General features: G+C 43.7%; 1 protein-coding gene across 1 annotated transcript; it reads left to right on the top strand.

The window, feature by feature from the left end:
* The first annotated feature begins 8490 nt into the window (after positions 1–8490).
* On the top strand, positions 8491–10826 carry LOC103153063 (keratin, type I cytoskeletal 13-like). The gene is made up of 7 exons (XM_007573845.2): positions 8491–8955; positions 9071–9153; positions 9272–9428; positions 9502–9663; positions 9781–9906; positions 9983–10206; positions 10612–10826. The coding sequence occupies exons 1-7, from the start codon at positions 8548–8550 to the stop codon at positions 10742–10744; spliced, it is 1293 nt and encodes a 430-aa protein (XP_007573907.1). The 5' UTR covers positions 8491–8547; the 3' UTR covers positions 10745–10826.
* Positions 10827–13013: the final 2187 nt, after the last annotated feature.

Genomic DNA, 13013 nt, shown 5'->3' on the forward strand with positions numbered 1-13013 from the left:
CTGTTCGCCTCCTTTTCACTAGCATTTAATGAATTAAGGAAAGAAATGACCAACTCTAGTCTTTGGCTAAAGACCAGGCACCATTTCTGCTGCTAGCACTAGGCTAGCTTGTTAGCTTAGGTTGTATTTACCCAGAATGCCCTGTGCTGTAGCCCACTTCCTGCTTCTGGAGCGGTTTCCGGTCCGCTTGGCGTTTAGTTCAACCGAACTCAGACGAGGTTTGGAGGACCAGAGGTCAGTTAGCATTCACACCTCACCAACCGGACTGGACTTTGACTAGACAAGTGGACTGGTGTTGGGTCATTTCTGACCTCAGCTGCTCAGAGGGTGAAGATCTGATGAGTTTCCTGACCAAACATGAAGTTCCAGAACCTGGATTTATTATTTTATCCATATTTAACAACGTGACTCGGTTCTTCATCATGTTTAGTCAGATTATAAAACCACTGCTGAAGCTTCAGAGCTGCTTGTGGCTCCAGGCTCAGACAATCACTGCAATAACTGGACTGAGAAACTAAAGTCCAGTTAGAAACCTTCAGGTTCTGACCCGACTGGCTCTCCCTCTGCTCTGCTCAGGACGGAGCTGCTGACTTTACAGCCTGAGGCTTCAGGGGCTGCAGACGATTTTACAGGAAGACGGAGCGGCAGGTAAACATTTCCTTATAAGGTAAGAACAGGGAGACGCAGGAGGAGGAAGAGCAACGAGCTGCAGGTAGAACCAGAGAAACTGAACAGAATCCGGTTCTCACCCAAACATGGAACCATCAGAACTGTCCTGGTTCTGATGGTTCTGATGGACCTGGTGTGGAACTGACAGACGGCTTCAGTCTGACCTCCTGATTCCTGGTTGAATTTCTCTCCTCTGAAGTCAGATCCTGTGTGTTTGCAGGACAATCAGCTGTAATAATGATGACGATGATGATAATAATAGTAGTAATGAATTTTTAGTTGTGATTTGACAGCAGGAACAGATTCCAGTCCTGCTTTCGTCTGACCTTTGACCTGCTGCAGATTTGGCTCCATGGCGATGATGAGCCAGAGTAATTACATTAACCGCTGCAGAGTTTAACAGCCTGTTTGTTTCTCACGCTGCCTCTCTGCTGGGTGAAGTCGCTTTGTGTCAAACAGGAAAGTCTCCTGGAAGGACGACATCCTTCCAGAACCTCCGCAGCTGGAGCCGGGTCCGATCCACAGAGGGGAAGGTTCAGGAACCAACAGAAAGAAGAACATCTTCGTGACGTTGGATGAAAACGATTCCACATTTTTAAAAATAAAAAAACTGAAAAGTGTGGCATGCATTTTTATTCTGTGAAACAACCTCTGGCTGAGTCCAGCTGTAGTTTTTTGTGTCTCTGTCAGTTTTGTCCACAGTCTGAACTTTGTTCCTGTTCTTTATCATCACACAGACCACAAAAAGTTTGATTTTCATTGGATTTAAGCTTAGGCTTTGACTAGGCCATTCTAACACATGACTATGAAACCATTGCATGTGTTGTTCTTATCCTCCATGTTTCAGCCGTTCCCACAGGTGGCTTCTCTTCTCTCTGCTGCGCAGGCTAAGAGGTGAGGTGAGTCAAACGAGCATCTGTTTATTAAATCTGTTTAATTAACTTTTATGATGTTCATGAAGAGAAATGAAATTCTTTGTGCGACTGACGTTGAAGCGTCTGAAGAGCGTTACAGTTAAAATGCCGACAGCAGCTGCAGTCAAATTCTCCTTCATTTGGCTCAGACACAAGGAAAAACCAATCTGCTGAAGCAGGAGGAGCGTTCACTGACACACAGACAGCACACCTGATTAACTTTATGCTCACAAACAAACAACTAACTAGTCACCTTGGTGGTCTGGCTGTTGACTCCCTGCTGTGTGATAAATCTCTTCTCCCTTTAAACTCAACGTTTCAGACGTTTGTGGTGCAGGAGGAGAAATCTGTTCTTCTTCTTCTCCTGTTTACTTCCACAGCGTTCCCATGGTTCCCATGTACAGACCCATCCGAGGCCGGCAGTGCTAACGATGAACTCAGCTCTGCTAACACGCTACATCAACATGGTATTTAGCAGAAGCTAATGCTAACGTGCTAAAGCAGGTGCAAACCTGATAAGTGTGAATATAAACGTTTAAATACAGTCAATGGCCAAACCTCCAGCGCAGATGTTGAACTTTATTCAACTGAAAGTTTATAAAATTAGAACTTTACAATTTATATGAAAAATGTATTTAGGGGATGATATGTTCTCTGAATATTTTCAATGTTACCAAAAGTGCTAAGCACAAAATTAGCTCCACTATTAGCGCATTAGCAGAAGTATCATGATTCAGTGGATCCGGTATTAAAGGATTCAGCGATTACAGCCACCAATAAAATACAGAAATCTGTAAATACAGAAGATCTCTTCAAAAACACTTCTAACTACCGAATAGTTCAAATACCAAATAAACCTTAACATGCAATAGGATGTTAGCACTGCAGCAGAAGCTAACGTCTGCAGTCATCATTATTTCTGCTTTTGGGGGTTCAGCTGCTTTTAATCGCCAGCCAATAGCATGCCAGGCAGCATTGCCACCATCCAATATGGCGACATTCAGAGTCTAGACATCATACAGTTTTACATTTTCAACAGTGAAATAATAACCTGCATCGTCTGCATACAGTTTGACTCTCATGTTTCCTCATCACCTCGCTGCCTTTCCCAAACCCTGAAACTAAAATATTTAAACTAACCGTCAAAAATAACTTCCAGATGTTTCTTTGAACTGCAGCTCAGATTTTCTGCTTCACGGGAAATAAAACGAGTTCATAAATCTGTTTGCTCGTTAAAGTAAGAAGCGACAGCTGAGTGACAATCTGGTTTATGAGGCTGAGTTATGAAACGAGAAGTTCTGAGGAATTCAGGAGCTACACCCTGAGGAGGAGGAGGAGGAGGGGAAGCTGTCTTCATCCGACTGACGACTAACATGCGACGGATCGTTGGTTTTGTGTTTGATTTGCAGGTTTTACCTCAGAGCTGATCTAAAAAGTCAAACTTCTGTGTTTGCTCAGACAGAAAACCTGATTCCTCTGACTTTTCAGGATTTGTTGTTTTTGAAAAAGATCAATCAATCAATCAATCAATCAATCAAATTTTATTTGTATAGCACATTTCAGCAGCAAGGCATTTCAAAGTGCTTCACATAATTAAAATAAAAACAGCATGTGACATTGAAAAAAGAGTGAGAAAGAGAAAGACATTTTGAAAAAGATTAAAAAAGATAAAAGCATTAAAGCCCCTTTTAGGACTTCAGTTAAATATCGTTTAACTGTCGTTTATCTGGGGCTCCAACCCTCTGGGACTTTAGTCAAAAACACTGTTTGACAAGGACTCCAACCTCTAGGATTTTAGTTGAAACGCCGTCAACTGGGACTCTAAACCCCGTAGGACTTTAGAAGGAGATTCAAGTTACACTTAAAGTTTCAAAAACAAAGATTAGAGTTCTGTAACTAAACTTATGTTGTGTTAACTTTGGATGCAGTCAGTTTAACTCCCAGCACCTGGTTTCCCTCCAGAAACCAGAGTTAGCTTGGTAGCGTACTGGGACATCTCCGTTATTTCAGTCCTGATGTTCAGCTTTTACTGTGAAAGGAACTGCATGACCACTTCCTTCCAACATCCAGGGATGTCCAAACTTTTTGCACCAAGGGCCAAACTCCCAAAGTTGAAAGTATTCAGGGGCCAAAATCTCCAACACTGCAGGATGAACTGAATGAGTGAGACCAGGAGTTACAGAGAAACAATAAAAACATGAGTTTTTATTCTGACATTCAGCTTCAACAGCTTTTATTTGAACAGAAATGCATATTTGTATTTCTGTGGTGAATAAAACATACCAGGTTTCCTGCAGGTTGAATTAAATGTTAGTAAATGTCAAAAAGGTAAAAACTCCTAAATGTTTCAGTGATATGTTGAAGAAAATAATTTCATTCAGTCTGTAGACTGGAGCCAGAAGTGGCTGGTTTCTGCAGCTTATTGTTGCTGTCGCTTCATGTTTGGTTTGTCTGCAGAGGTGAGTCAAACGTTGCCATGACGACACACCTGAGGAAAGGTGGTTCCTCCCTGCCGCCTGCAGGCTCCCGTCCAGTCACAGCTGCACTGCTGCGTCTGTTCAGACTTGTTCAGAATGTAAAACTCCTGCATGCATAAGAGGAATCATAAAACAGGAGCGAGCGCCGACTCCATTTCTCTCTGATTTTATGATTTTTATTTCAGTTTAATCTGCGTTCGATTCCGGCTCAGTTCAGGTTTTAATTGGTTTCCTCTCATCTCCATAATATAAACCTTATATGATCACATATGACATAAAAATGTAAAGTCTTAACCAAATCCCACCAATAATTATCAGTGTTTTGTTGTTAAGAAAATATGAACAGCAAAAAATTATCTAAATATTTTTTAGTTTTAATTTCAGTTAACTTTAAAGAACATCTAATCTTAACTTGTCTGGAGTTTGGATTGCATACCATGTTTTAATCTGAGTATTTTTAATAACTGCATAAGTATTTTCTGGTGCCGTTAATCTGCCAACTTCTTATTTTAATGTTTTTGTTTTTATGTTTAACATTGTGTAAATCTACATGCTCCGTCTTGCCTGCCTGTTCACCTGAATTCCTCCAGGTTATTCAGTTTGGAACCAATCAGAGATTTTCATAAAGCAAATTAAATTCATGAAGAAAAAAAAAGCTGCTTTTTCCTTCTTGTGAATTTTCTGCTGCAGAAACTCGAATCCAAGAAGCAGCAAAGTAAATCACTAAAGAGTAGGACGTGAGAGAAACATGATCCGAACATGGTTTGGGTTTAATGAGCTGCTGTCAAGACTCTGAACCAGGCAGGAAAGATAAAACCGATCAGTTTCACAGAAACCGGTTCTGCTGGATCCAAGCTCATCAGCCACTCAGGAACCAGAGTCCGGCACTGCACCGCAACAACGAAACACCTTCACACTTTAAAACATTCCCATTTAATTCAGCTCTTTCTGCAGGGCAGACCCACAACCTCTGCTAAAGAACTGGAGCTTAGCTATTGTTTAGCTTGTATGGAGGCTAACCACGGTTTCCATAGAAACTATGGTGATGGCACAGAGGCCTTTCCATCCTCACAGACCTGGAGCTCAGCAAACAGAAAGAAACCAGATATTTTTAAACAGATATTCATTTTACACTTGACAAATGATTTTCCCCACAAGATAAAAGATTAACTATGATTCCTGCGATGTGTGTGTGTGTGTGTGTGTGTGTGTTCTTGTTTATAGCGCATATGGAGGACCTCTTTCTCCATATTCACCAACATAGGGAGGCCACAAGTGGGGACCTTCTCCTGGTCGTCACTTCTATTAGTTAAGTTTAGAGGTGTGGTGTGAGTCAAGTTCTGGTTCTGGTTCTGGTTAGCCAAAATGTCTGGATCAGGGATAAATGCAGTTACTAAAATGAATGAAACTCAATACAAAGCCCTCCGTTTGCATACAAGTACAAAGACAATGATGTAAGACGGGAAAAACTTGCTGAAATAAAAAAAATATATGAATAAAAACTAGCTAATAAGGCAAAACTTTCTATTTAAGTCGGTGAGCAACTTAAATAGAAAAACTAAGTTGAAATTAGTTTTGAGAAGCTGAAGCTAAAGCAAACAGGAATCGTGTTGGTTTCAGGCTGACTGAGGTTTCAAGGAAAGAACTGGTGGATTTATTACAGTAACAGTGAGGCTTTGTGTTTTACATGCAGAGCATGAGATCCAGAAGCAGCGGGTAAGAATCTGCTTTAAATCTCTGAAAGTTCATAAATCATTTGCAGACAGAAGCGCAGGGCATTCTGGTTAAAAATAACCTAAGCTAACGTGCTAGCCTAGCGCTAGCAGCAGAAATGGCTCCTGGTCTTTAGCCAAAGACTAAAAAGAAATCCTCCAACCGCTAAAACCTGACGCCTCCATCTTGTTTCCATCTGGTGAAGAAGGAAGTTGCTCTCAGTGTCTTCAGAGGGTTTTGTGTCGTTTCCTTCAGTGGTTCTTGGTGCAGCGCCCCCACAGGCCAGGAGGGGAACAGGTTGGTTTGACTCAGGAGAGAGAGAGAACCGCAGCAGCTGGAGATGGAGCAGGTGGTGTAGCTCTGGTCCGGTAGACTCTGTCGGACCAGAACTACACCACCTGCTCCATCGGGAGGTAAACAGCTTAAATCAATGTTTCTCCCACTCTGGAAACAATCCCTTTAAATACTGACCTAAGCAGATGTTTTCAGTTTACAGACATGTGGAACTACTTCCTGTTTTATCCCTAAATTTGATGAAAAATCTGAAAGGAAGCAGAAAACCTTGTGTATCCTTCCTGACTTGGTCTTCCTGAGGATCCTCAACGTTCAGGGGCTCATCAGCTCAGGTAAACCGTGGCGCTCCAAGTCCAAAACAAGGGTGTTTTCCGTGTTCCCGGCAGTTTTCCCTGCAGGCTGGGAGCACCACTTCAGTTGATGGGAACATATTCAGTTACACCCAAACCGTTGAAAAACATTTATGAAGAAATCATTAAAAGAGCAGGGAGAGCGGCGACTCGGTTGATCTGTGTGGGAACAAGTTCTGACAGAAACATCTGACTGCTGCCAAACTTCATTAAATCTGGCAGTTCTTAATGTTTTAGGCCTGAAACTGGAGGAGCTGTGGATCATTACCTGATTATTGGATCATTAACAGATCCATGTCCATTAAAGCTCCACTGGGTAGTGAAATCTTCTTCTACAGGCTGTTTGGATGATCCGACTAATTACCAATGATTACATTTATCCTGAAGGAAGAACATCTTAAATTATCGCCTGGAAAGCATTCAGACAGAAAAAACGATCCGTCATTCAACTTCATGAAGAATGATCCAGCAGCTTCTACAGCCCACATCATCACCCCTCCACCACCATGCTGGGCGGCAGAATGATGGATGACCTTCCAGTTTGTTGCTGTTTGTCTCACATGTCGACTGGAACTGGAAGCCAGAGTAACGCCCAGAACCAGGAAGGCGTTCTGGATGTGGCTGATGTTTTATGGATTATTCTGCATTAGAGGATTTAAGATGAACTCTGTTTTCTCTGTGTGGATCAGCAGCTTGACTGAAGCCGAGTTAAGGTGGATCACAGTTTAAACTAACAAAGCTTTAAATCTCACTGGAAGCAGCCTGCAGCTACTGTTAGCAAAGAGATCATAAAGGTAAATCGTTAAAGTCGGGACACTGATTAGCAACAAATGGCTCATATTTTCACCATGTTATTCATTCCTTTATAACTAAATATTTAGTTCTGAGTTATTTAATATTTGCTCAGCAAACTACATATTCAGCTCCAAATTATTTAGTTTGATGCTAAGACTTTAGCTCTAAGCTAAATATTTTAGCAACCTAAATATTTAGGTTGAAACTCCAACATTTACGACTGACTGAATGAATTAATAAAGTGGTGAAAACAGGTGGAAATTAAAATATCTGTCAGTTTGACACATTTTTCTGAAGGATTTAGAAGCTTTTTAGCTTTTGCTCTTGCAGCTCTTCTGACCCGCCGTCCAGCAGCCGATCTCTTCTCTCCGACTCCAATTAGCTGAAATGGCGCCATCTATAACCTTGGAGGAGAGAGGGGGGGGGCAGGCCAAGGAGGACTGAAGGATTTCATTGGATAAGCCCAAAGACTCTCACTAAAATCAACCAATCGTGGTTAATAATTTTTTTGTTAATTTAAGCTGTCCCATCTGTGTCGGTCCAGACGGTCAGTCCTCTCCTGGACAGAAGGACAAACTGAACAGTTTTATTTCCTGCTCATACTGAGTTGCTCAGATTTACTTCATATGTTAACCTGCATTTATTTTCCCCCCTGGGTCAAAACACGACAATGAAAACTAAGCCCCCATTTTTTCTCCTACAACAGACTGAATAACACAAATTTTTGCTGTCAGTTTTTGACTGTAACTTTTGAAATGGCGCTTTATGAAGGCGTAGATAAAAGCAGCAGAACTGACAGATCGGAACATCTTTTAAAGCTGCACCTGTCCCACCTGGACCAACACCAAACCACTTTACTTTCAGAAACTGAGCGGCTCTGTGGAGCGGAATAATCCCTCACAGTCTCTGGTCCTTTGTTTCTACCTGACAGGAGATCATCCAGTCGCTCCTCTGCTGTTTACGGAGGATTAATGCTGACAGAAGTGGCCCAACCAGAGGGTTTATCTTTAAATCACTCTGGCACACAGGTCACTCCTTTCTTTCGAGCTGCACCTCGTCATTCCTGGAGTGGTTTGAGGTTAATGTTTTCCATGTCTGAACTGGCCCTTGCCTTTCATGTGAAATGAAAGTTGGCATGTTCTGATTCTGATAATTGTTGGCTCCTGCGTGTCTCAGACACACCTAAAGGACAGGTGTCTCCTCCCTGTTTGACTCCAGCTCTCCATCCTCCTCCTCCTCTGGAAGGCATCTAGACTATAAAACCCTGCTGCTCCCTCTCATCTCCACTCTCTCCTCTGCAGCTGAGGCTCCAGCACCTCCTGAACATCCATCACCATGAATAGCTTTTCCTCCAGATCCCTGGGTGGTTTCATGTCCGGCGGCGGGTACGGTGGCGGCCTCAGGATGTCCTCCGGCTCCTCTGCCATGTCCATGTACAGCGGCGGCCGCGGCGGTGCCGGTGGTGCCGGTGGTGGCGGAGCCTCCAGCTACGGCTTTAGCTTCAGTGGCGGCGCCGGTGGCGGAGCAGGCGGTGGTGATAGCATGAACATCTCTGCCAACGAGAAGGCCACCATGCAGAACCTGAACGACCGGCTGGCCTCCTACCTGGAGAAGGTCCGCAGCCTGGAGGCGGCCAACACCGAGCTGGAGAAGAAGATCAGGGAGTTCCTGGACAAGAAGGCCTCACCGTCTGCCAGAGACTACAGCGCCTACTATGCCACCATCGCAGATCTGCAGGGAAAGGTAGGATGAGTGATGCTGCAACTAACCAACCGTCTCCAGGTGAAGAAGTTCAGATAAAGCTCTTCATCTGATTTGGGGTTAAAACCTTGTGTAACTGGACCTTCTTATCCCTCAGATCCAGAGAGCCACTGTAGACAACGGTGGAATCTACCTCGCCATCGACAACGCCAAGCTGGCTGCTGATGACTTCAGGATGAAGTAAGTCCACCGAGTTCAGGCTGAAACTGCTCTAACCAGACCTCCAGCATCACACCTGTTCCTGCTTCCTTTCACTACAAACCGGTCCAGAAACACTCTGTCTTAACGTCCCGTCCAGGTATGAGAACGAGCTGTCCATGCGTCAGTCGGTGGAGGCTGACATCGCCGGGCTGAAGAGGCTCCTGGACGAGCTGACCCTGGCCAGGTCTGACCTGGAGTTGCAGATCGAAGGCCTAAGGGAGGAGCTGATCTTCCTGAAGAAGAACCATGAGGAGGTGAGGGGGCTTTGATGGAGCGGAGTCAGAGCGACTCTGGACAGCTTCATGCAGCTGTAAATGGTGTCTGCAGGAGCTGATGGCCACGAAAACGCAGATGAGCGGCCAGGTGAATGTGGAGGTGGAAGCAGCTCCAGGACAAGACCTGAACAAGATCATGGAGGAGATGAGGGAGCACTACGAGTCGGTCGCCGCCAAGAACCGCAAAGAGCTGGAGGCCTGGTTCCAGAACAAGGTGAGGAGTCCGGTGCTCATCTCGACAGGCATTCCTCCTCTGAGATTCTCTGACTCTGCAAGTAGCGCCACCATGAGGCTGACTCTACTTTGTTCTTGATGTTTTTCCTCCATGCAGACAGAAAGCCTGAACAAAGAAGTTGCTGTCAACACAGAAACGATTCAGGTATCCAGGTCAGAGCTCACAGAGCTCAAACGGACGCTGCAGGCCCTGGAGATCGACCTGCAGTCACAACTCAGCATGGTGGGTGCAGCAACCGGCATGTATGATCCATCCAAGACAAACGTCAACTCAACCGTCTCCCTCCTGTCCCCAACAGAAAGCGGGTCTGGAAGGCACGCTGGCAGAAACTCAGAACCGCTACGCCATGCGGCTGGTGGGCTTCCAGAACCAGGTGTCGTCTCTGGAGGAGCAGCTGGTGCATCTGAGGGCCGATCTGGAGCGGCAGAGACAGGAGTACCAGATGCTGCTGGACATGAAGACCCGACTGGAGATGGAGATCGCAGAATACCGCCGCCTGCTGGACGGAGAGGGAGGCGGCAGGTGAGACATGTTCACCTGGAGAACGATCCTCCAATAACTGTCAGGAAATGATCAGTAAAATCTGATCAGACGGTTCTGAAAACCAGATAAATGCAGATTTCTTCCAGAAGATTCTGGAGAATCAGGAGGACATAAATTCACATTTACTTCATAAACAACCTAAAGAACACAGAGAAATACCAGCATGTCATCTGCATAAATGAACTGAACTGGAATCACTAACCAGATTCTCTCCTAAAACACAATCTGAGCTCACTTCCTAAATTAAAGCATTGCTACATTGTTTTGAATTTTTTGGATCGAATATTTGTAAAACCAAATTTAATTTAAAAATAAATGTAAACATTAAATATATGTCTCTGTGCTTGATGCATCAATAAAACTTGTTTCTTGTTTCATTTACAGCATCTCCTCCTCCAAGGCCTCCTCCTCCTCCTCCTCCTCCACCTCCACCACCACCAAAACCAGGTACGTCGTTGTAGAGGAGGTGTTGGTGGACGGAAAGGTGGTGAGCACCTCCACACAGGATGCCCAGTGAGCCGGAGACAGCGCCCCCTGCTGCAGAAATGGAAACAACTAAAACCTGCTGATGCGCTTTAAAAATAAAATACTTAAAAAAATCCAGCTTGTTGTGTCTGTAATTCCTCTGAGCACCACCAGGGGAAGAATCAGGAACTTTTTGATTGTAAGAAAAATAAACGTGAGATTTTATTAATGATCAAATAAGTTTTAAAGTTTTAAAGGAGCTAAACCTTAATAAAAAAAGGTAAATTATTTTTCATTTTTCCCTTTGAGATTTATTGTGTTGACATTTAATTAAAATAAAATCACACAATTTATGGAATAAATGATGGCAGATTTAAGAGCTTATTAGAAGAAAACCTGAAATATGAAAACTCGTATTAATGAGTTTCTTCAGACCAAACCTGCCTGTAGTTAACAAATCCATAAAACATATAATTTAGAAAAATAATATTCAACTTCAGTTTTAAAAGTACCAAGTCAAACAATTAGTGTTTGTTTCTGGGTCGGTCTGAATAATTTATAAGATGAAGCATGTTTTAATATTAAGTAAAATAAAGCTAGAATAATTCAGTTTTTTCTTTTTTACTTTTTTTTATTGTCAACAATTTAAATCATCACCAGTTTCCAAAAGGAGACCAGCAGGTTTAAGTTTAATATAAAATCAGATTAATGTCTAAAGATGTTTGGTAAGAATTTTACCAGGATTCAACCAAAGTGATATTCCAGAAATATCAGATAAAACAACAATATTCTGAAATTAAGAGACAATGGACTCCTGCAAACATCCATGAAGATCAACAAGATCAAATATGCTGATGTGAAGTCAAATATCACCAGATCATCTGGTATTTTAAATAAACAGCAAAAAAATAAAAAAACACTAATATCCAAAGCGCTTCGTGTCGGCGTCAGATTTTACAGATTAAAGTGAAACCAGAGAAATCTGTCGGTTTCATGTCAGATTACTGCCCGTCTGCTTGGAATAACTGGAGAAACTTTTATTTCAGACATGATGAGCAGAAGAAGCAGGACGACATCAGGACATCATCCATCGTCATGGTGACTTTTATGTCAAAAACAAACAGTAATAAAATGCAACCCTGAGGAACACCTGTGGAAGACGCCTTCAGACAGGGAGCCATTTTCTTTGCTCTATTAGATAAATTAGCCAGAAGATCAGAGCACTGACGGCCTGTCTGCCATTTCCTGTCGGCCACAGGAAGTCTTCAGATCATCATATTTTTGGTCCTGCAGGCCAAATGGGTCAGACTGAGGATGAGAATGATCAGCATATGGAGAACAGAAACGTAGAAAACCAGCAGACGGGGATTTAAACGAACATCCAGTGGAAAACACACCTGGTTCCACAATCAGCTGCAGCAGAACCTGTAGAACCGCCTTCATGGCTTTGGGTCATTGAGGTTCTGCTCAGCTCTCCAAAGGTCCCACTACAGCAATCAGCTTGAGGTCTGGACTTTTACTAGACCCTTTCAGCACCTTGGTTCTGTTCTTTATCAGCCGCTCTGTGGCACATCTGCTGCTGTTTGGGTTCATGGTTCTGCTGGTGATCCAGTTTGGATCCAGGTCCTTCGGCCAGAAAACATCCCTCTCTGTTCAGTGTTTCTCTAATCAGCCTGACCTTTGACCTTTAGCTTGATAACTGAGGTCTGTGGAGTTTAAGATGGAGCTGCTGGGTTTCTGACCTGCTGGACGTTGGGTCAGAACCGGACCCAGAACTCCAGTTTAAGTCTTCAGCATTTATTCACAGTGAGGAGTGAATTTGTGAAGTCATCCAGCTGGAATGTGCTTTATGAGAAGAACATGTCGGCGACGCCGACCCGGCCCGGTTCTGTCTGCCAGCCTGTGGTTTGTTCTCCAAACAGGTTCTCCTGAACCGGACCGTCCTGTCGGGACGGCGGCTCTCAGAGGAAACCTCCATCTCTCTGAGCCCAGCAGCTCGTAAAACGGACCGGCTTCAGTCGGATCTGAAGTCCGTCCATGAAGCAGAGCAATCCTGAGCAGTTCAGGTTCACCAGACCTGCTCTGGTTCACAGGACTCCATAAAAACTTGTTTCTTGTCCCTCAGGAGAGGCTTTTTGTGTCCTGAAAACAAAGGCGGGATGATCCATCCGTCTGTTTTCTGGATCAGAACCCGACACGCAGGAGTTTCCATCATCATCAGGTTTATTTACACGTCAACACAGACGCCTGCAGATTAAGCAAAGCTGGTTCTTCCTGTTCATCATCTCAGTCAGTCACCATCCTGGACCTTAAAGGGTCCA

Source organism: Poecilia formosa, unplaced genomic scaffold (genome assembly GCF_000485575.1).
Source record: "Poecilia formosa unplaced genomic scaffold, Poecilia_formosa-5.1.2 Scaffold339, whole genome shotgun sequence".
Taxonomy (NCBI): Eukaryota; Metazoa; Chordata; class Actinopteri; order Cyprinodontiformes; family Poeciliidae; genus Poecilia; species Poecilia formosa.

Coding starts and splice junctions, on each gene's coding strand:
- LOC103153063 (XM_007573845.2), top strand. CDS start 8,548: ATGAATAGCTTTTCCTCCAGATCCCTGGGTGGTTTCATGTCCGGCGGC. Junction 9,154..9,271: donor GCTGATGACTTCAGGATGAA/GTAAGTCCACCG, acceptor CGTCCCGTCCAG/GTATGAGAACGAGCTGTCCA. Junction 9,429..9,501: donor TGAAGAAGAACCATGAGGAG/GTGAGGGGGCTT, acceptor TGGTGTCTGCAG/GAGCTGATGGCCACGAAAAC.